Source organism: Notechis scutatus, chromosome 2 (assembly GCF_049901735.1).
Source record: "Notechis scutatus isolate UNSWTSFEM ecotype Mainland chromosome 2, rNotScu1.2, whole genome shotgun sequence".
NCBI classification, from domain to species: Eukaryota; Metazoa; Chordata; class Lepidosauria; order Squamata; family Elapidae; genus Notechis; species Notechis scutatus.
In genome coordinates this window covers 155694654-155719283 of record NC_142010.1, presented here as the reverse complement: position 1 = coordinate 155719283, position 24630 = coordinate 155694654, and the positions used below count along the sequence as shown (strand labels likewise).

Genomic DNA, 24630 nt, shown 5'->3' with positions numbered 1-24630 from the left:
TATTAATGATTTGGGCAGCTGAAAATTACCGCCATAGCTTGCTCAACCTAGTGTTCTCCCAATGCATCCAACCAAAAGCCTTTGTCATCCATGGGGTTATCACCCTGGGTGAAAATGATGGGAACTGTAGTCAAACACCTTGAGAAGTTGCCAGTTCAGAGAAGGCTGCAGCTGCATCTTTCCCAACTCTCCCCTCCCCTCCCCAATTCACCCAGCCTTGCAGAGAAGCCAGGTCATAGTTGGAGGCACAGAGAATCCCTTCCTCCTGATTTATTTGTGAGCTTGGCTGTTGAACGGTTTTGGTAACATCTGAGAGAGAACATCGCAACAGCTGATTAACGACACTGCAAGGAAAAATGACAAGTCTACAATGTCCAGTGGGTCTATATTACACCATAAATACACAGACAGGAGAAAGGTGTGGTGCTGGAGGAGGAGGAGGGATTGCAATGGGATCTGTGCCCTAGAGGAACCCTTGAGGGAATGCAGCTGGAGAGTCTCCCAGAGCTCTCCTTCTTCTTCTTCTTCTCCCTGGACGCTCTCAAGCACACACAGCGTGACCCCTGGCAAGAGTGGAGGGTGGGAGAGGAAGGGCCAGCAGGGGAAAGGGGATCTTGTTTGCAAGATTCTTTTTACTTTTTAGAATAATTTACAATCTGCTTATTCACAATTATGTACAGTCCAAACCTGACCCAACAAACTTGTGGAACAGAACTGCATACAAAAATAAAAGCTATACAGAAAATTAGAAAGAGATTCTCTTTCTTATTTATCCCTTACAATTGAGGCTTCAAGAAAGAAAAGTAAAAATACAAAGAAAATAGCTACAGTACTGTGTTCAGAAATGGCCATGTTTTTTCCCTTGGGTTGGAAAGGAGATGCCCTACACCGGCCTCCTTGCAAAGACTGGCAATGCAGGGATGGCAGCTCTTAGCAGGCGGGCCACCAAGGGACAGCAACCTTGCCAAGGCTCTCTGTGCAGCTGGTCTTCTCCAAGGGTATGATGTGGCTAACCAAAGCTGTCATGGTCTCAGGCCAGCCCTCTGGTCTACCCAAGCAGCAGCCCCAGCACCTATCCCACAACTTCCTCTTCCAAGCTTGGGCTGACCTACGCCTGAAACATTTACTTTGGTAAGCTTGCATGCTAAGAGAGCTGGCCAAGGAGCAGCCAATGCAAAGTGGGTGGCATCCATGTGTGGAATGAGACCTTTGCAAAAGAGGAGATTTGGCTTTGGTTCAACAGTTCAGTTGTAGCGATGGGGGCAGGAAAAGGGCTTAGTTGTTATTGCTTCACCCTCACCTCTTACAAGGTGTGTGTGTGGGGGATTATGGGAGTTGTGCACTGATGCTGGGTAGCCGTATAAGAGGGACAAAGGGGGAGGGGCAGTGTATCTTCTCCCTCAGGAATCTGGAAGAGAAGCTGAACTAGGCTACACACTCAATGGCTCTGCCATCAAGAAACTCAACAAATCCAAAACTACAGCTGTCTTCCTACTAGTAAACAGCAGGAGGCATGGCTGTTTAGCAAAGGGGTGGGGAATATGCCCACACATCAACCAGCCCAAGACTAGTCCACAGAGGCAGAGAAACAATGCCAAGAGGATCGTGGTCCTGCAACTTTGAAGGTTGGATCCTGCAGCATTCCTTTTCCAGTGAAAGACTAGTGGCGTACCAACAAATATTTGATGTGATGTAAGCATTTTGGGAATGGGAAAATGCTCTCCCTTCAATGCCAAGATGCAAGGATGCTGCATTTAGCAAATCAGTTTCGCTAGTTAAGGCAAAGAAAATAAGCAGCCAAACAGATTTCTCCTGGGAGATGATAATCAAGAGCAGGTTCATAGAGGGGCCTAGTTTTATTTTCTGTCATGCCAATACAGGCTCTGTTTTTCTGGGAAGAACCGCCATTACAGACACCTCCAGGATGGAGGAAAGAGGGATCTGACGTGGTAACATGTGGAGCAAGACTCAGATTACTTTCACAGCCTCTACAGGAACAAGGAAATCTGTCAGATTCCCTTTGGCTAACTACTGTTGGCAGAATTGTCTCTAAACCTGATTTCAAGGCAGGAGACTTTTTCATTTGATTATCCTGAACTCCTAGAATGGAGTCTCAAATCTGATCTAAGCAATTTGCTCCTTACTTTATAGCTAAGTGATACGGCTTTCTGAGCCAATAAAACAGATGGGCTCCATCTCACTCCATCCATTACTATGTAGCCGAGGGTGTCTGAGACCTGGAACCAAGGATGTTACAGGCTCTTTCTTCTGAAATTATGGATTAAAACCAAACTCATCTCTCCTATTCCAGTTTCAACTCTATAAATCAATGTTTGTGTTCCAGCCTTGTTGATACACCACATCACACAAAAATAAAGATCATTAGGAGAGGCTGCTAATTTTCTATTCTTCTGGGGGAAATGAGAAGATCCTTTCTATACACCTACTTTTTGTAGCTGAGAAACCTGTGAGCACTGTATGTCGGATTCATCAACCAGCATCCAGATACAGATAAAGAAGATAAAATTGCAAATCATTGATAATACAAACATCACTCAGCGTACACCACCCCTATCTCCAGTCCTCTTATCTGCTGATTCCATCCCCAACCTGGAGGAAGGAATACTCACACCTGAGATCCCCAGCTGAGAGCTGTCTAAGCAAGTTGGCCAGCATAAATATTTGATCCTGGCCATATTGCCTTTTTATTTTTGTGCAAAATGAGGAACGGAGGAAGACTCAGCTATTCAAAAACTTGGATAGAATGTTTTTGATTCTTGTTCCCTTTTTAGTTTCATTTTCTGTAAAATAGTATCTTCTCCCATTTGCTCTGGGAGAAGTCTATGGCATTGTAGGCAAAAAATTAAAAATCCACACCTGCAAACTATACATTAAATAGAAAACAGAACTGCTCCAAGAAGGGAGAAAAAAAACCTGAACAATAGCAACAGCAACAAAATCCTCAAAGGCAAACTTTCTCATCAGTTCATAATAAAAATCAAATCTATGTAAATTCACAAAAATAAATAACCACTAGCTTAAAAAAATAACTTACAAAAATAAAAACAATACTTTTCCTCTCACCCTTCTCCAATGTTTGAAGGTCCACCTGGGAACTGAAAAAAATATATAGACCTCCAGGTGGCGCTGGACTCCAACCTCCAGCTATTCTAAAGGGACACTTGGAGAAGAGGAGTTAAGATTCTGACACCCTCTGAAGAGCTCCAATGAAATAAAGGCACAAATACATGAGCTAAATGGGGAGGACAAAGGAATTACAGCAGGGTTTCTCAACCTCAGCACATTTGTGTGGATTTTAATTCCCAGAATCGTCCCAGCCAGGAGGGCTGGGTAGGGAACTTTAGGAGTTGAAATCCAAACATTGTAAAAGTTGCTGCGGTTGGAAAACACTGACCTATGGGAACCTCTCTCTGTGTGCATCTATGTCAAATGGTTACCAGTTTTTGTTGTCAAGCTCCTGCACTTTCATCTGTTTTTACTACAAATAGGCAAAATCACTGTTTTAAAAATAATTCTATTGGCTTTTGCCTCTCACCTGCTACATACATGCCTCACATCATCAGTGCCCTCTTCCCTTTCCTGGTTGCAGAAGTCTAAAAAAGTTAGCAAAATGAAGTAATTAAAAACAACCAGTCAGAAATAATGAAGGGAAGGGGGGGGAAAAAATGAAAAAATATTTCTGGAGTGCTTGGGCCAGTCACTACAGCAGCAGGCTACTACCCTCTGCTGGGGCCAACCTGGTTCTACAGTTGTTGTGTGTATTCCCCATCCCCCCTTTTTTTCTTAGTTTTCATTTTATAAAAAATACAATAAAAATAAAAAATGAGTTTTTTTTCCATTTTTTTTTATCCCCACCCCTCCCTCATGAAAACTTCGGTGTGTGTGTCTGTAGGTGAGCTTGCTTTCTTCAGCTGTCCCTTCCCACAGTCATGATGCGCCAAGGGATGTGCCAACTGCTGTACTGTCCGTTCGTCTGTCCTGCCCATCCTGGGACTCGTGTTGTTCTTCTGTGGCTGTGTAGTAGCTGTTGTCCTCGTCTCCAGGACTGCTGCGGTCCTTCTCGGATGGTTCTGAGTCCTCCCCTTCCTCCTCCAGGGTCAGTTCAAACTGGAATTTCTCTAGACAGGACTCCTCATCCTTCTCGGCATCGTCTGGAGGTGGGGAGGGACTTTGGGGGATCATGCTGTGGTACCAGTCCCTGTTGTCCTCAAGAGTGTCCAAAATGTCCTGTGCGTCAGGATGGACGAGGTCGGCCCATGTCTCCCACAATGGGTGCACAATATAGTCAATGAATCCCACCTGACGGAGGAGGAGAGGAAGTTAGACTGACAATGGGAGTGGCCCACTCCCACCCAACTACTGAAGAACACCCAGCAAAGGTTCACCCACAAAACGAGAGAGAGAGAGAGAAAGAGAGAGGAGAAAGAGGAGAGACAGAGAGAGAGAGTCCCTAAATAATGCAAGCAATGAAAGAAAAAGGTGGGTATGTCCCATCGGTCCATTACTGGAGCCTTCATCCGAGTTTCTCAAATACGATTCAAGAGTTTGCCAAATAGAATTTTAGAACAGGTGGATGCAGAAACCTGTTTTTCCCTTAAGACTTCCTACTCAAGAGGTAAATTTGTGTCATGACTGTAAGTATAAAATGGAATTCACTGTCTGCTCTGATACTTCCAAATTTAGCATTCTTGGGAATCTAAAGCCAACATCTCAAATGGAACATTTCCATTGGTTTGATACTTGTCATTCAAAAAGGGTGGATTCCATATCTTCAATTTTATGATCTGAATATATATATAAAACTTGGGGGAGGGGGAGAAATGTTGAGTTCAGTAAAACTTCACAGCAAATTCTGCACCTTCTGTACACAAATATATCTTTAAATGGTAAAATTAGCACTAATATTGTATATGAAATAACCATATTGTACATACAAAGAAAATGCTTTTGCAGAAGTATGTAAGAATTGTTTTAAAATTTCAAAAGCAACAGAATATAGAAGATGCAGTCCCACAAGAGAAAAGGCTATCTTGCAATCTGGAGCAAATCCCCCCCCCCCCAAGAAACATGATCACATGCATTTTAAAATGCTGCAATTCCCATTCATACCGGAATGGACTTCTGAATCGTAGGGAGTTTAAAAAATATTTTAAAACAGTATAGAGCATTTTTAAATGAAATGTTGGAGTTACTCCTCACTTTTGCCCAGTTAAACTGCACAATGTATAACTTTAACAGCCTAAACAATAAGGGGGTGGAGTGGGTGAAAAAGTATTCCTAGTAAACAAGGGCAGATTTAATTCATGGAGTGGGAGCACAATTTGCTGGTTAAGTGAAGAGTCCAGGATGAACCTTCCTAATTAAAAAAAAGGCCTGGTCCGAAAGGCCATTTAAGATGCTGTCATGGTGGAGAGCATCAATATCGGCTGCTTCTAGTTCAATGATCAAGCTCTGCTACTTTCTTTAGGTAGAATTTTTTGGTAGAGGGGGATGTGCAAGGGACCCACCTACTATAATCTCCAATAAATTTTTCGTTGCAAATGTCTTATATAACGAAACACCCATGTTCCTCTACTGCAACTTTGGGATGAAGCTGCGTTGTAATGGAGCTAAGGTTTCTATAGCAACAAATACCCAACCCCCAGACAAGGTTTTTCCTGTTCTGAATGCTGGCAGAAATGGAGAAGTAGGGAGAATAGGAACAGAATCTTTCTTCCTCCTTAACTGAGCTATGGCCCCATACAGCTACCACACATACCTGTGACTTCTCCACAGAGGCTGTGTGCTTGTCACACATAGGGCTGATCTCCATGCCTCGCTCCCGTTCTTTGTCACCCTGCCTGAAGAACTCCTCCATGATCCGGTCTGTCCACTGCCGATACAACTCCAAAGGCTTTGTGGGGTTGCTCAAATCTGCACAGTGAACCATGTTCCGTAGGACCTGAGGAAATTGGCAGAAATGAAGGGCCAGTCAGAGGCTTCGGTGTGGGACACCTGTGCCTGCACCCCCATCAATACCGTTCAGAGTATCAAGGCTCTAAAAACGGAATGCTGTGGGATATTGTGTGAATAAGACTGGAGAGCTTCAATGGAACATTTCTATGGCACAGAACCCAATAGGACAGTAATCCCCAGCCTTTGTGGTTGGCAGGCTGGCAGGGGGAGGGGACCATGCACAAATGCCAGGCTGCCATGCACACATAGCTCAATTTGTGTGAGTGGTGGGTCAGCACGCACGCGTATCTGCGCACAGTTTGACTTGTGGAAGTTGAGCAGTGCGTGCATGTGCATGCATGCTGGCCCACCACTGGCACAAGTTGGCCCACCATTTGCATGGCATGGTTCCAAATAGGCTACAGTCCCGTAATGGGCTGCAGCCTGGAGGTTGGAGACCCCTACAATAGGAGAACGGCAAATTAAAAATCCAGGAAAGGAATGGCATGCACATACCACCTTAACAAAATTAACTTATAAAGTTATCATTATTCATTTCCTGTTTCATATCAACAGCTAGGAAAAATGCTGTAGTATATGGTGGGCCAGTGTGAATACAGTGTAACCCCTGGTAAATTTTTGTGATGCTCGGAGGCATGTTGTCAAGTGGAACAAAAGCATTCTAAACAAAAGAACAAAGTTAAAAATATTAACCTTGACAATATAAAACGTTAAGCGATGGACTGGGATGTCAACCCAAACGACACTTCTTTGGAAGAAATGGAGTTCCATTTAAGAGATTGCCAAGGCAGCTTCTTAGAATAGAATAGAATAACAAAGTTGGAAGAGTCTTCTAATCCAACCCCCTGCTTAGCCAGGAGGTTGGACTAGCTCAGACAAGCTCAATGCTAGTTTTGCATCATCCTTACTTAGATTGTCTGGGAAAAGTTTAGCTTCCAGCTGTCTATCTTGTCCATATCTGATTTTTCCCCCCCTTTCTCTTCATTCAAGGTGTATGGACCTCACTCACCTGTATTCTGTCAGTGTAATTGTCCAGCAAAAGCACCCCTGAACTGGTCACTTTTTTGGTCTCCACCATTGTCTTCAGATCAGCCAAGAGACTCATGTGTTTGGACATGTCAGTCGCCAAGACCTGAAAAATAATTACCGAAATAAACAAAGATGTTGCTCCTCACTCCTTTCACACCACACATTCATACCTGCCCACCTTCCAACTTGATAAAGACACTTTTATGGATATGATCCTGAGCAAGCTTTGCTGAGTCCATAAGCCAGAGGCTGTGGTAGATTGAGTTAACTTTGACATTCTGAATACTTCAAAGACCAGTCTACCAAGATCACATGCCAACTCAGGACACAGCCTAGTTCTTGATCCAAGGCAAGTTCCTATCTATCATCCATTTCATGAGAAAACTTCAAGATCCTTAAAAATAACCAGATTCAATATATTATACATTGATTCTTTTAAGTCATTCCATGGTTTCTAGAGAAAGCCCTAGAGGACACAGTTCAGAACCCCCTTTCCAATATTTTTTTTTTTTTTGGAGGGGGGACACCTGTTCCTATTGGAGACTAGGAAAAGGTACTAACCAAACAATTTGGAGATTCTGTAAAGTAATTAGAAATTGCTATGAACAGTTGATTGTCAGGATAAAATAAAAGTAAACAAGGGGGAAAATCTTCACGGTTTCACCTGGCTTATTCTTGGTTAAATGAATTTCTGTACTTAAAAAACAAAGGGGATGTTCTACCTCTCCCTCCTCCCCATATCTCTTCAAAATGTAATTTAGAAAGAAATTACTATTTTTAAATCCTCATATATGACTTAAAACTATGGATTTAATAAAAAATAGACAATGAAAAATACTGAAGTTTCACCAATAAACTGGAGTACGTTGAACTTTGCAAGACCATAAAAAACATATCCAAGAAGAAACACGTCAGTTTAACATGAAGCTTGTGAAAAAAGACAATTGAAGTAAACAAATGGATTAATAGAGCAAAATGCAAGTTTATAAGTACAAGAAAGAAGGTTTTTGCCTTAAAATGTGAAGATGGCTCTGTGTGTAGGACAAGACAGGAAATGTTAGAAATACTGGGAAAATTCTATTCAGGGCTATACAAAGATCAAGATCACTCAAAAATAATAACATCCACAAAAGAGGAAATGTCAGTTATTCTAGTGGAGGAAGTATCAAGTGCCATATGTTGAAACCTGGTGGTCACAGTTTACACAAGATACTAGCAAAACTCTACCTGAGATGCCTCAGAGAAGAAAAAATGAAAAAATGCTGAAGTTCTTTTATGCAAGAACGGGGCCAAAAATGATTTAAAGAACTATCACCCAATAGGACTTCTTTCAGTCATCTACAAGGTTTTCACCAAGATAATAACAAAAAGAATACTGAGAACATTAAATGATGCACAGCCAAAGGAGCAGGCAGTGTTCAGAAGTGGCTGCTTTCCTTAAATACCCCCCCCCCACACCCCGCTGGATTAGCTGGCCCTTTTTGCTTGAGATGTAGAGCTGCTACCTATCCTGTAGTTTTCACACCAATTCATGGAGTTGGCCTTCAGAAAGGTGCCCACTTCCATTTAGGGCATCTGAGATTGGTTCTGCCATTATGGTGTAATTATTATGTAGTAAAATGGGTTGAGGTCTCTTTCAGATATCTATCCTGCTAAGAAGCTAGCCAAATATCAGTAAAAAAGGAGGACCAGAAGCTTCTGGTCAAGGAGCTCCCCATATGGAAGCTGGTAAGAAAACAACTAGTTTAACTTAGCCTTTTCCAGGGTAGCCTCCTTTCCTCTGACTGAGATTTGGCTTTGTATACTTTCTTAATCTTTCCTGTGTTAATTTTTGGACCTCTGAAGCAGCAGAAATGCGTGCAGGGAGAAACACAGGAATTTCAGGGAACACAATTATTTTCCTCCAAGACAAAACCATCCGTTTCCCATGTTACACATGGTCTGCCAGAAATATGTTTCTTCCGTATAAGGTATAACTCTTCCAAGAAGCATTAGGTTTCTCCCAGTAAAGGAGGATGGGACTTCTAATTGGAAACGCTGCAGGAAATAAGAAACAAGTTTTTCCACAAGAACCAATCCCACCTTCATCCCAAGCTCACCATGTCAATGACCATCTTGCGCAAGGTCTGCCGCTGTCGCTTGCTCAGGTTCTGGAAGATGTCACAGTTCTCTTCCTGCAGCAGCTTGAAACCCACAGCTAGGTGATGGTTCTCCAGAACAGACTCATCATTATACATCAATGCTAGCTCTGAATCTGCAAGGGAGGGACACAGACAATGAGAGGGTTATGGAGAATAGGAGGGTTTTATTTGCTCATGGAAGTATGGCCAATGATGTTTCAAGCAGCAGATGGAACACATCCAATAATCTATCCGTCTAATCAAAAAAGTACCTGAGAGCCTGTTTAATATCACTAAAATCATTAAGGCATGAGGCTAAAAACCAGGAGACCATGAGTTCTCCTCCCACCTTAAGCACAAAGTCGGCTGGATAATCTTGAGCCAGTCACTTTCAGCTATAGGTGGGAGGCAATGACAAACTATTTCTAAAATACATTACCAAGAAAACTGCAGGGAAGTCTTTGAAAATGGATATAATTGAATGGAAGGAAAAATAAATAAAAAGCAAGCAAAAAAAAAAGAACATCCCATGAAAAATCACTACCTCTTTTGAAGCCAGAGGCCTGACAAAATGGAACATCCTTTACAGAACAATTTCCCCCCATTCTAGTGCATTCCACATTTGCTACAACTTTAACTCATAGAATTCTTACATTCAGTAGCTGATCTTTCTCTCCCCTCTCTCTTACATACATATATTTATACACTTCTATCTCATTAGTCTCAAGGCCCTTTCATATCTTCTGTCTATCCTTTGCACTCTGTTATGGCTTAATGAAATACATCTGAATAACTCAAAGATCAGACAAATCCTAATTAAGCACTACCTCTACCAAAGAGATCAGAACAAAACAATTTTGTCCAGTTATTCTAGCTGGGAAATTGTTGGATGGGAAAACAGCAGCATCTTTGATTTCAGACGTTCTTCATAAAGCTTAAGCAATTTCTGTTTTTCTGTCATTTTAGGGTAGTTTCTTGTTTCAGTTCAACAGACTAGGAAAATCATAGACTTTCAACTGCTGGCACTGTGTGGTCTTCCTCACTCCCAAATATTAGTACTTCTTTCATCTGTAACACAATGAAAAAGTCCTTCTGCAGTAAGGTATACAGATGACTTAGGTATTTATATTCTAATTTGACAGAAGAGTTTTTACCAGTTTTACCATTTGATGTTTTATTCTATTTATACACAGTTCTGTGCTTTAGAGCAGGGGTCCCCAACCGCCGGTCCGCGGACCGGACGGAACAAGTCCGGCGCTGGTTGCTGGGTGCCGCCATCTTTTTGATAAAAAGTGCTTCCGGTGAGCTTTTCCGGGTAGAAAGCCATTTCTACCCGAAAAGCTCACCGAAGTGTGGCGCCACCATCTTTTTGATGAAAAGGTGCTTCGGTGAGGTCACGGAAGCACTTTTTCGTCAAAAAAAGATGGCGGCGCCCAGCGGCATAATACCGGGCCGCGGCATAAAAAAGGTTGGGGATCACTGCTTTAGAGTACCCCAAAGGGAGCTTCATCACTGGAAGCTTTAAGAAGAGACGACTGCCATTTCTGTCAGAAATGGTGTAGGGTTTCCTGCTTGGGTGGTGGAACTAGATGATCTACAAAGTCCCTTCCAACTCTGTTAATTTGTTATCTGTTAAAGTTCTCAACTGAGTTTATTTGACATTAAACTGTCTACAACACTCGTTCATTGGCACTTTGGGAAAGTACTGAGCAAAAGCAAGCTTGAGCTTGGGTAGTAAGACAAGAAGACCTGGTGATAAAGAAAGATAGATTCTATTATATTCTCAAATGGTTTCCTTCCATCTGATACTTCTCATTAACACAGACCTCCATCTACATAGAACTTAAGCATTTAAGCTAAAAAAGTAGTATGAGAATTAATACATGGACTAATTCCTCTTAAGAGTTAACTTGTCTGTTTTCTTGACTGACTTTTCCAGGCATGGAACGCACTTGACATTTTTTGTATCTGATGTTTCTTTGAGTCTGAAGCTAAAAGAGGGAAATTCCACAGGACAATTATCTACCAGCTAGAAGTGCAAAAACATTAGATTTTTTTATCTGGATAAGGGCCAACAGAATCTCAATCCAGGTTAAGACCAAGGTACAGAAGAGAAACCAAAAGAAATAGAAATTTAAAACTGGACTCAGTGTAGAATTTGGATGCCTCGTTTTTCAGTGATGATCAGAAGTGCACTGCAAAAGCTAATATGCTATTTTCACCAATTATTGGAAATATCATATTTGGTTACAGTACCAGATGCCTTAGTTATATCCTGTTTATAACTGTGCTAATATACTGTAGGGTATTTGTGATAAATAGTTAGATATCTAGTCCAGATTATGGCTAGACAACTAGCCTCTGAGTTCATTTTATGATGATTGCATTACTTGGAACCTGACACAAGGCCTGTTACAATATGCATGCAACTCTCTTGTTGCCTTACGTCTACTGGCCATTGGTTTATGTTTCTGAGCACAATTGAGAGTCCCTGCTGACCATGTAAATAGCTGTAAGGCTTGAGACCAGGCTTTTTGAAAGACCACACTGCTTCACACTGAATCTTTTCAGGATCCCTGGGAGAGGCTATTCTCTCAGGTCAACAGTTTAACATGAACACAAGACAGCATTAAGATCAGTCAGTTAATTGACAGAAAGAGCCCAAAAGATCTTCACCAAAATAGGGCAGAATTTTCTCTGTAATTGCTCCTTTGTGCATATGTTGTCTTACAAGGTATGTCCAGCCTATCCAGAGAGTATTAATTTGAAGAAGACAATATTCAATTATGTGGAGGAAAGGAAGACATGTTGCAATTCCCTTTCTATTTAGATTAACCTGTATGCAAGGCACATATATCCTGGCCATGTGCCTACATGCACCCACCTCTCCTGGCCACTCCCCCCGTTCAGTGTGGCCTTCACTCACTGGTGTTGATCAGAAATTGGTTGGAGACACCAGGATGGTCCACATCATGAATGGCAGCAGCGAAGATTGCAGCCAAAATCTCCAGGTCAGTGAAGACAGCCTGTAAAGGAGAAAGGGAGTGAATGCCTGGTGCCTCTGCCCTATTTCATGGAAGAACTGCTGCCAGCAAATAAAAAGGAATTAACTGGGTTTAGAATTTGGATCCCCAAAGTATGTGTGTTGCGGCCCTATAGTAAGCATTTATAAAAGTACAGCAAGATTCAGTGTTTGACAGGCATAATAAAATTTTATAATGGAAGCATAATACCCAGAATTATTGATATTATAACACATAAACTGCTTTGAGAGGGCTGTAAAGCACTGTGAAGCGGTATATAAGTCTGAGTGCTACTGATACAATACAAGTCATAACAATCAGTCAGTTGTAAGTTAATCTGCCTCCCACTCTTTTCCAAATGAAACAGGGAAAAGTACAGAAACTCCCCATCTTTTGGGACTCTGGGAACCAGCCCCTCAGAAAGGATGAAGCAAAGGCGGTGCTAGATCCCCACATTTCCTACTCATATACTGCCACCGATCATGACTTACATCCAAGGCGGGTGTAGAGAGGAGGACATGCGTGGATTGAGTGACATCAGCAGCATGGAGACTGTTGTGGTAGGCCACATCAGCATGGTAGTGGTCTTCTAGTGTCATGATATAAGTGACTAATGTGTCCACAGGGATCTTAAAAGTTTTCAGCAAGTCTCTTTCCTATGGGGAAAGGGGGAAAAAAAGGAAATCAGGGGTTGAAATAGTAAAGAGACAGTTCACAGCTTCTTCTGTGGACACTGGCTCCTGAAAAATGAACACCAGAATCTTTGCCCTCCCCAATTATGGCTGGCAAACAAATGGCAAAGGAGAAATGTACGATATGCCCTAGCTCCTAAGCAATAATTATAATTATACCTGGAAGCAATGAACAAGAACTACCTCTACCACCACCATGAATGTAGATCCATCCTTTCCATGCTTTGAAACCACATGGGGTTCAGCAGACTCGCTTCTTCCCAGGCATCATTATTATTTTGTGTGTATTCAGGTCCCCCCCCCCCCACACACACAATTATATAAGGTGCTGTACATGAATAAAAGCAAAAATAGTCCTGCCATCTCTCCTAACTCTAATCCTAACCTCCAGCCACCTAGTGCTTTGGGAGATTAGTGCAAAGTTAGCACTTTTGCAGATTCATGAAAAAAAATAATAATTCTTTAGATAAAACTCCCCAAACATGTGGCCACCGATTTTTCAGTACTTTGGCTATGCTGGCTGGAATGATGATAGTTTTGGTATCATCTGGTTGAACGATTAATCATAAATGGATTATTTTTGAAGGCACTTTCTCTCTACAGAGAGGAGAAGCAGTACCGGTTACACTTCTGACTACATTTTTCCTATAGACTGTAGGGAAAGAACCTGGAAGCCCCACATCTCAGAATACAAGGCGATAGATTTCAGAAGCTACAGTTGAACCGCATATCAAGACAGAAAATTCCTTCTTTCTTCTATTAAAATTGCCCACATAATAAATCAGTCTTATTTATATTGTTGTACCTTTGACTTATTTCTGTATCCAGCTCAATATTTCGTTGAAATAATTTAGAGAGTGAATTTAAAAAAGGTCTTTAAAAAACATCAGGCTTCAAACTGATAGACTGTATAGCACTCTCATGTCTATTCTGAATAGTACCACTAGACCAAACCAGACATGTGACTGAGATGTGTGGCCCATATCCATGGCTAGCAGCGGAGAGAGTAGCGGCCTCTGCAAACCTTACCTGGAATATTGTATACATGATGCAGCTGAGCGACCGATTGTTGGTATAGTCAGCAACCCGGAAAATGTTAAGGCCCCACTTGTTTAGATATTCCAGTTCCTAGAGGGAGCCACAGGGGAAGAAGTCAGTGAATTTTTGGCACAATGGATATCAAGATAAAGATTCAGGAGGGCAGAGGGAATGGCAGATGAAGAAATCAAAACTACTATATATTTTTTTGCTATGCCACTAGAATCTGAAATGTCATTTCAGATTTGGAACTCAAAGGCCATTCTTCAAGCATAGGATCAAGAAAACCCACTGGGAAAGTCCATAGCATTTAAGAATGTCATCTACTGTGAATACTCTGTGAGACCATTAAGTTCAGCCTAAATGTCTGGACATAAAACTAGGCAATGTTATTTATTTTCATTCATCTCGAATGCTGAGATAAAATAATAATAAATAATCCAGTTCCACCACAATTTTCTAAAATATTCCCTTGGCTCAAAAGCAAAACAAGAATCTTTTTTGAAGCAAAAAAAAAAACACCCCACCTAGATTACATAATACTGTCAGCTATCACAATTTCCCGATAACCTTTGATTATGTAGTAGTGCATTACCACTTAACAGCAAATACTTTCTAAAGAAATATTTATTCTTTATAATTGTAGCACACGTCTGTTCTGCACCAGATGGACATTATTCAAAGAATTAACAATTCTGTCTTGCTTATTCCTGGATTACATTTGAGCAATCAGTTCTCAGCTTAATAAAACGAGATATGAGTGAACAATTGTTTCATCTCCTTTTTTGTGAAAGATGGAAAGCTAAATCTGCAGTTTAAAACATTTCAGATATATTCCAGAATACAAATAATGCATACATTCAAAAATACAGATTTTTTTCTGAACAAGTCAAACCATTAAGCTAAAAATAAATTATAGCTTCATATTTTGGTTCGCTTAGAGAGTATCAATCAGTTTCTTGGTTTGAAGAATATGAGGAACCAAAACAAACATTTCCTGGTTTAATTACTCATTTGTATAGAAAAAGGAACAAAGTAGTTTCATTCAAATTAAAATGCTTTTTCACATTTTTTTTCTCAATAATACAAGATTTGGTTATCTGGGTGTGGTCACTGGATATCAATATGATGTAGCCTACAAGAAATAAGGTATAATTTCGTAGTACAACAGAGTAAAATAAGAAAATGAAGACTAATACATCATGGAAATACAGAGAAAAGAACAAGATTAATTCAAAATTGTTGGTTCAATTCATAAAATGCAATTTATTTGAATAAAACTGATTGCTATGTGGCAGTCTATCTTTATTTTTGTATTTAATATTGCAAAAATAATTGGTGTGAATCTAAATAGGTATTATCTAATTATATAACTAATTAGATATCAACAATATCTATAGGAATACGAAAATATAATTAGAGCATAGAATAATAGGGATGGAAGGACCTTGGAGGTCTTCCAGTCCAACTCGCTGCCCACGGCAGGAGATTCTACACCATTCCAAATTAGTTTACCTAAGACTAGAAGCTAGCAGCCTAATAACCCTATTGACTTGCCACGTGACAGTATTGATCAGTTTTTTTTAAGAGGACATTTAGTAGAAATCGGTGAAATAATTTATAAAGACTCCAAATTTCTGGAAAGAAGTGCTTTTTCTTGTTCATGCATAATATTTCTGGATTGCAAGTTTCAAGCCTATACTCTTTTGCTCACCCTGCACTTGGTTTAGAATTCTGATAATATTCGCAGTTTTGGATGTCACTAGCAGTTACAGCGAACTGACTGGGACTGAAAGAACAAAGACAAGAATGGAAGGGATTGTTACTTGTTTAATGAATTATGATTTATTAAGCCAAGTTATTTCTTTCTCTTTTTTTTGAAAATTTTATTTGGGTTTTCACAAAAACAAAATACAAATAAAACATCTTTTTTGAAAATAGCATGGTCCCAGGTTATCACTTCTTCATACAGACACAAAACTCAATTTCATGCTCATTTTTATATTCTATTCCATATCTTATTACCATTTTATATTTTCTACATAGTTTTTCCCCTCTTTTAATTTTCTCAACTTTGTTTTAATTATCTCATCTCAATTCAAATCATTATATTTATACTTTTGTCTGTCCTGTTTCAATTTCACATTATCTTTTCTTATTAAGCAAATTTTTCCCTGTAGTTACCAATTAGAGTATGACACCTTTATATCCTTTACTTTTATCCATTCAAACTCTTATTTAAGCTTCAATGTATACCTTTAAGATTATAGCATTCAATATAATACATAACTTCAAATCGAGTTCTGCTTGGTACATTCTTAAAATAGAGACTATATTCTTAAAAAGAAAAAATTATATATATATATATATATATATATATATATATATATATATATATATATATATATATATATATATATATAAATAAAACACACATTCCATTCCAATTCAATTCTATCATTAATATGCATTAAAATCTTAACATCTTTAACATTTCTTTTCAATTAAATATCATACTTCCTTGGGAACACTTATAAACTTTCCATAGTTAATTCTTTTTTTCCATATTTCTCACTTATATTTTTATAAATCATTACTAATAATTAAAAATGTTCCCTTTTAATTCTCTCAATCATTTTAATTCATTTATTTATTAACAAACATCCCACTACATTACAGTAAATATTTTATCCATCATCATATTTTCTAAAATTATTTCTATTTGTAATATAACAATGCTATCTTTTGTACCTTTGCAGAATCCCTTTTGCAATTAAATTTTCACCCATTATCTCTAAACAAGCTTATGGTTACAATCCTTATATCTTTTCTCTGTTTCTCCATTTCTTGTTTCTGTTTTTTACAACTTCTTTTCCTTGCCTTCTTCCCCTCTTCTTCTCCCTCCCCTTTTTACCCCCTCGTCTCTCTACTTCTAACTCTCTCATCTGTAATCCCCTCTTCTGTTGCTTTCTAATATTATAATTATCTTTCAAATTGTTCTTCTTTTGGGTTGTTTTTTTCTAGTCTTAAACCTTTCACTCTCTTTCCCCCCTTTTCTTTTTTCCCCCCACTTAAAATTATTTGATCATTAAAGATGGCTTCTTCTTTGTCCCAATCTTCTTGTTCTGCAAGCGTTTCTTGTTGCTTCTCATAGTTCCAGATCTCCATTTGTAAGAATTGAAACACGAAGCCAAAAGAACTTCTCCCTTCGTGTGCATCTTCTTTCCATTTTTTAAGTTCCATTTTCAGTTCTTCTAAGAGTGATACCATTTTAAAAACTTTTAAACAACCACCAGGTTAATTTTAGTCATCTAGATGCAAAAACCAAAAATCACCAAATAATCCAAATAATCCAAGGCTGTTTCTACTTGCTTCTTTTTTCTACTTTCTCTTCCTGGGGTTCGATTATTTTGTTACCAAGTTTCAATTAAAATGTATCTTTGAGGAATCTTGTTAAAATTTCACTGCAAGTTCCTTTTAATTACAGTTCCATTCCTTAATTCCAGGCAGTCTCCTCCATTTTTCCAGATCCTGCCCTTTTATTCTTTTTTTTTTTCTCCTTTCCTGCTTTTAAAAACTTTTAAATGTCCAGAAACCTTTATTATCCCTTTGACTTTTATTTTCAGCTTAGATGCCTATTAATGTGAAAGTGGATTTTTTTTCAATTTCTTGCTGAAGTCTCTTAGCTATCAGTATAAGGAAGGGAAGAAAAAAAAACCTAATCCTTTCCCTTCTCTCTCTCCTTCGCAGCTTCAAAATCTTCTTTGGGAACAATGTTGTTAAGTTTAAATTCCAGGGTACCTTATTTGTTGCTTTTGCTGTTTGACCCGGTCAGCCAAAACTTTCTCTTCTTATCTTCCTCCTGCACATTCTTTTCCGGTCGAGTTCTTCTTTGTGGTGGCCATTTCTGACCACCGCTACAACCGCCTTCGGGAAAGGGAGTAATGGCCAGCTGGGGAGGAGAGATGTGGCTCTCCTCAACCCTGCAGGCAGTCTCCCCCCTCTTTACCACTCTACGGGGTGGCTTAGCCCCGAAACCAGCCGGCTCGGGGCGCTCCAGCGGCGAGCACGGATCAAAGCCTCAGAGAGACAAGGTTTCGGTCTGTCGCCGAAGAAGCTCAAACCGGAAGAAGCCAAGTTATTTCTGAACTGGTCTTTTACAATCATTTCAGGATAACAAGTGAGTATTATGTTGATGGATCCTGATCAAGCCCTGGGATTTATCAGGCACCACCTTACTAAAGTCAACTGTATCTGTCTGGCCCAAATATCTCAAGGAAGTCACCTGACAGTCCCTTGTCTGTGAGATTCACGGAAATTGGATGAAATGGCTGGCATTCTCTTGAAAGCTCCTCTGCTATGGGATATGCTTCCCAAAGGGGCTCTTTGATTGGAACTGCCCAGAGTAGGCTAGAAGATATGCAGCTATATAAATGTCCCAAAGGTGCTTTTTCAAGAGACAAATGGACTTTCTTGTTTTTATTTGAAGACATTTCACTTCTTATCCAAAAAGCTTCTTCGGCTCTGACTGGATGGTGGGGGAATGGAAGGATTTCTTGCAGACAGCTGGTCATTTGCTTTCTTTTAGAGAGTATTTGAGGCTACTTGGAGGTTTATCTGTGTCCTCAGGGTTACCTGAGTCGGGCAAATGGGTGTTGAGCTTTCTTGGGATTTCTAAAAGGACTGTGTTGTAGACTTGAGATAGTTGATGAGTATTCCCCACCCCCATCTCTGCTGAGACAGGGCTGTCAGCTCTCAAAAGAGAGAGAGGGTTATATCATCTATCTCCAGTTCATGGCTCAGTTCATGGAGCTCTCTTTCATGGCTAAGATAAGACTGAAACAAGGAATATAACCTCATACTGCTAAAAGCAAAGCTGTGTGCCAACAGTAGCTCCAGGTATGCTGTTGTGGAGCTGTGCTTTCTGCAGGATATTTTCTGCCCTGTGTCCCTTCACTGTTGAACGCAGGTGCAGGCTGTTGGGGTTGAGTCTGTGTTATCTGAAACTGAAGTGCAACTGGTTCCTGTAGTAAAATGCAAATGACCAGCTGTCTGCAAGGAATATAAATCCCCACCATCCAGTCGAAACTAAAGATGCTTCTTGGAAGCTAAATCTCTTCAAAGAAAAACAAGAAAGTTCAGTTGCCTCTTGAAAAAATACCTTTGGGACAACCATGGCCTGGATGACTGAGAATCTCCATAGACATTCAACTATATAAATGTTTTAAATAAATAAATGGCACCTTCTTTAGCAAAAACTTAAACTGTTTACATGTTATCAAACATCCACTTTACTGGCTACGAGCACTTAATTCTGTTTTTGTTTTTCTGCACACAAGTGTTTGTATTATTTATTTTTCTGCAGTCATGGTTATTTTTGTTCCTTTGTTGTAAACTAGCTCAGGTAATTGGTTAGGACAGTCCACAAAATAAATAAATAAAAACAAATATCTTCTTGTGTTGGAGAAATATGCAAAAAGCTTCAGTCCAAATGGAATAGGAATATACTAACTCAGTGATAGTTAAATCTTTTTGTCAAATGTGCTAAAATTATGAGGAAGTAACTCTGTAATACCAGTTAAATATCCTGTTTGGGGGGAAATGCTGCCTCAAAGACAAAAACAATCTGAGATGAAAATACTTTTGTATCCCATCTAAGGCAGAAGTTGCCTCTGGAAATCAACCTAAATAAAATGTATTAAGGATGACACTTTTCTCAGAGTCTAGAGACTGTTAAAAGTGTGAGCCACAATTTCCAAATCATCCTTTGCAAAAATGGGCACAGTCTTCCTTCACTCCCTTCCCTGCTTTTTTTCATCTTGCTAAATGCTCACCTTACTGAGCAGCTCTTCTTGGTCTGTTTTCACCCCAAAGCGGGGAATGCTGGAATTGGTCAGGCTGGAACTGTGCATGAGTTTCTTGACCCCACTGATCTGGCACATGGGTTGCTGCCGCTTCTTCTTCTCCCGTTCTTTCTGTGTTGGGGATGGGATCTCCACATCGTTCTGCTTGTCTGTGGATGAAAAGAGACTGCATCAGAGAGAGAAATGACAACAGCAAAAAACTGGAAGAGCACTACCTCATCTAAGAAGTAGCATCTGGACCAAGTATCAGGATTTGTGACACAGATATTTTATCTCCATCCATCCATCGTCCAAATGACATTGCTTCCCTGATGGAATTTCATCACTGTCTCAAAGATGCCAAGAATGAAAGCTCAAAATTTATGGAGCAAAAGGAATTTTAACCTAATTCCTGGTAGCTTAAACTTCCCATAAGTAAATCAGGATACTGCAGGAATATTGGGAGTAGGGTTGGATACCATCCTAAAAACATTTTAATACTTATTGGAGTCTTGGGAGGTATAATTGTCCTACTTTATGTCTTTTTAGATTCTCTCCACCCCGTTTGTTGCCCTCATACATTTCCCCCTCCCCCTTATTTTAAAAGTAGAATAGCCTGAGGATATGATTGTGCTTCAAGGCATATGCAGACTCCAGTTTTTTATAATTCAGATATTTAGTTCTGCCTCATCATGAGCTCTGGCTGTTCCAATTTTGCAGTACCCAAAAAAGGACAAGAAGACCATACACATGTTTTTTTTTTTTGTGTCTTTTAACTACCTCCTGGACAATACCAATAAACTGGGCAGTTAAACAAGTATTTTTATTTATCTTTAACTAATTTAATAAAATGGTTATTATTAGCAATAGCATAAAAGGAGAAGTGATATTTTTCAGTTCTTATGTTTTTTTTAACGTGTTCTCAACAATGCCACTTTTTCTTATATCAACATGCATTAGACTTCTATTTATACACATGTAATTAAAGATGTAACAAAAATGTGCTCAGAATTGGAATGACACAGCAGCACAACCCCCTATCTAATAAACAAACCAGTCAAACAATCCCTGACTGTAGTCTTTTACTTTTCCCAGACAAATGAATAGCTGCTATTACTCCTTCAGAGAAAGAAAAGGAGAAATGTAATGCTGGACATTAGGCCAAAGTAGTGGTGAAAACAATCCTGCACATTCTCCATCGCAACCCTGAAGATGGATGGCAAAATTATTTCTTTTTAAGTCTACTTCCCGTCCCGTGTAGATACTGAAGGTTTATGAAGGTGGAAGGAAAACTGTTCAGTTTAGGTTTCTAGAATGGAAGCCTCAAAGTACAAAGTAGAGCAGTTTGGGGGGAAACTCACCCTCAGGAGTTGAAGGCCTTGTTCCCCCACCTTCTTCTAGGACTGTCTCCAAGGGCAAGAAGTCACGTGTGGGTGGCACCCACTGGGAGTATAGAGCAGGGGGGGGGAGATAGCCTGCCAAGGGGGAGGTGGTGCACACTAGGGGAGCCCAGGGGAGGCAGAAAATGGGGAGGGCGCAGTGTGACAGGGAACTGGGAGGGAGTCGCATCATGACATGGCAGAGCTATGCCCCAATGGTACCTGCGGGAGAAGCAGCGGCAGGGGGGCCTCATGGCAGAGTGGAAGGGGCGGGCAACAGGCCCCGGGAGGAAGCAGGGCATAAGCTGTGGTACCATTCTAGAGTGCTGGGTTCTGAGTTACTAGGAAGAAGGATTGTGACAACAGAGAATATTCAAGTCAACTGCCATGAAGCCGAACTCTTTCAAATTCTGCCCCTAACAGAGTCCCCAATATTCCCATCCTGCCCCAAGTTCACCTGAAAAGGCTTTGGATAACTCTGGAGCCAGAGTTCTACCATGTTTGGTAAATACAGGGGGATGTCCTTTGCATAGACTAAGATGGCGGTCAGACTCTGGAAGGTGACTTATAGGAAGAACTAGCTTTCCTATGGCAACAACACAGCTCAAGTACATCTGCAATCTCACCTGTTTCATAAATGATCAAGCAGATTCAAGGGTTTGCCTGGGAGCTTGAGAATCTGGAAGAATAGGCTGCCTCAGTAATGTGGAATTCTATCATCTCAGGACACCTCATGAGTCTGAGGCAAATGAGCATCTGTGCATGTGTACCTTTATGGCTGAGGCAAATTCGGAATAAAAAGTTGGGAATAAATTTAGGAGTTCTGACTCCTTTCCTTTCTTCACCTCAACCAACAAGCTCTCCTTCTAGCTCTCAGCCACAAACAACCAGTCACTCTGGCCATTTCCTACCAATCACTCGGTTCTGCTTTGGTGTCACAGCCAAGAATGAAATCCAAGTACTCGGGCAGTTCCCAGGCTGGCCTACTAAACACAATTTCTTCTGCCAACAAAGGAACAGTTCCAAAGCCCCATTGCAAGGGACCAAGCTAGCTAAACTGGTATGGGTCCTCCCCATCTGCTCATTATCTGAAAACTCCTTTCTCCACAACAATTCTGTATTGGGAAGATCTCTCATGGGGCGAGGGGTATGCGTGTGTGTGTGTGTGTGTGCGTGTGTGAAGTCAACCAGCTAAGCTCAGTAATAGGATTTCACTATCTCTTTTTCACCTCTTTTGCACCGTTGTGGCCTGGCACTGCCTCACCACATGACATTAGCAGACCATGCCACAGCTGCTCAGGAGGAGGAGGGAGGGTGAATTCTGGCCCCTGCTCAACCGATACTTGGCCTCCGTTTTCAGCCCATGTTCCAGCTCTCACACAAGGCCTCCATTGAAATGGCAGTTTGCATCAACATTTGCTTAGGGCTGGGTATTTGTATCCGCTGACGTCAATGGGCGGCCTGCTTTCTGGAGAATGCAGTGGACAGGAAGAACCCAGGAGTTTGTTTCAGATGACTGAAGTTCTTAGCTATTCTGCCTGATTCAGGAAGTCTGCAGCTCTTAGGGGAGACATACATGACAAGGCCTCTGATTCTGCAAATACTAATATAATCATGTATGGTTTAGCACACAAATGAGGTACTTATTTCATTTTTATGTAAACAAAATGTTTACACACATTTACAGAGACTGGAAGAGAACAACCTGTTTAGATTTGTGCATACTATGATCTGTGCATAAGAAGATAAAACTGCCTGACAAGCTAATTCTATTCCTTGTTAGGTTTACTTGCAGAATAAATCATGTAAAGATTTGCTCTCAAGTAAATATGTTCAATAATGAAGCTACAGGCAGCATCCTTATGCTCATTTATATGACAGTAAGTCCCACTAATCTGAATGGAGCTTACTTCGGAGAAAACCTCTTCCAGATTTCTTGTTTGTCTCTGAATGGAAAAATCATGGGATGATTTAACTGTGAAATCCAGGAACCTGAATTCCTGAACATAATTATGTACCAAATAAGAGTTGGAAACTGGACATTTCAGAGGCCACAAAGGAGCTATCACCACTTTCTGATTCTAACTTTTACATTATGCCTACACCCTTTCTCCAGAATTCACGGTCAGTTTCAGCCCCACCCTCAGTTTTCTACTAGTGCTAACATGATTGCCACAAGAGTGCTTGGGAGGGAGCACCGTATAAGAGTTAAGTGCCCAAACACCTGTGTATTTCTGCTATCTTATCAAACATTTACTTAGCAGTTTGTTAGGTTGAAAGGGGAGGGAGAAACCTGTGAGCACAATCCTTCTTCTTGCCTAATACCCCTTGATTGGCATTCTGCGACAGCAAATGAACCTGAGCTGAGCAGCAGAATTTGAATTTAATTCCTCCTGGAAAATGGAGGAAAATCTCTGTGTTCATCAGTATATGAAGAGGCTGGGGAAGAGCTCTGACTGTTTGGGCTTCATCACATAAATATGCTTGGTGCTATCTATCCCTTACCAACAATGCTTTAACAGTGGAAGAAAGACTCTACTGTAGTAACAATTTGCAGTTAGTCTCCGCTCGGTTTTTCCCACAGTGGGCTTTCTTTTTTTTGAAATGACTTCAGCCAATCAGATTTGGCTGTAAGATGACGTCAGTAAGGGCAAACAAAGCCAACTCTTTGCCCTCGGTTTAAGCTGGTGAAGGGAGGAGTGGGAATCTCCTGTTGCCATGGCAACCGTGCTGCCTCAGCACTTGGGATGCTCCTCGTCTACAGCACTTCACATACTGTGGAAAGCGTCACAGAAGCACACCTGCCTGTAGATGTTCTCTGTTCTCATGATATTTCTTTCGATGGGACGTGCATTGGAACACGCAACCTCAGGCACATTTGCATAGGATGAGTCACGAGGAAACAAACTGCACTGGGGCTAGAGACCATCACTTATTCCTCCCACGGTGAATATTTTTGTCCTTGTCCAAACTGTTCCTCGCAACCTCTGAGATGGAGGACTTTTGGGATATGCACAAAGAAACAGTATATGCAACCAAACTCCTATTTTGGCTTAACTCTAAGGAAATAATATAATAACAGCCCAGAATGAAAGGCAGATGGTTTTCAGAGACCCATTCATTGTTAGATGTAGAAGAACATATACGATGTTTATACACTGCTCAAAAAAATAAAGGGAACACAAAAATAAGACATCCTAGATCTGAATGAATGAAATATTCTTATTAAATACTTTGTTCATTACATAGTTGAATGTGCTGACAACAAAATCACACAAAAATTATCAATGGAAATCAAATTTAGCAACCCATGGAGGTCTGGATTTGGAGTTACACTCAAAATTAAAGTGGAAAAAAAACACTACAGGCTGATCCAACTTTGATGTAATGTCCTTAAAACAAGTCAAAATGAGGCTCAGTAGTGTGTGTGGCCTCCACGTGCCTGTATGACCTCCCTACAACGCCTGGGCATGCTCCTGATGAGGTGGCGGATGGTCTCCTGAGGGATCTCCTCCCACACCTGGACTAAA

The 24630-nt window shown here is 40.5% G+C and overlaps 1 protein-coding gene across 4 annotated transcripts in view; it reads right to left on the bottom strand.

The window, feature by feature from the left end:
• Positions 1-613: 613 nt before the first annotated feature.
• The window catches only part of PDE4A (phosphodiesterase 4A), a 498332-nt gene continuing 474315 nt past the window's right edge, over positions 614-24630 (bottom strand). For all 4 annotated transcript variants that reach the window (XM_087956926.1, XM_026681997.2, XM_026681998.2 and 1 more), the window contains 8 exons: positions 19713-19891; positions 13870-13968; positions 12640-12804; positions 12052-12151; positions 9105-9259; positions 6986-7108; positions 5780-5962; positions 614-4320 (listed from right to left, as the gene is read on the bottom strand). In XM_087956926.1, the coding sequence (XP_087813052.1) occupies positions 3949-4320; positions 5780-5962; positions 6986-7108; positions 9105-9259; positions 12052-12151; positions 12640-12804; positions 13870-13968; positions 19713-19891 (1376 nt within the window). In that variant the 3' untranslated portion in view covers positions 614-3948. The remainder of the gene's footprint in view (positions 4321-5779; positions 5963-6985; positions 7109-9104; positions 9260-12051; positions 12152-12639; positions 12805-13869; positions 13969-19712; positions 19892-24630) is intronic.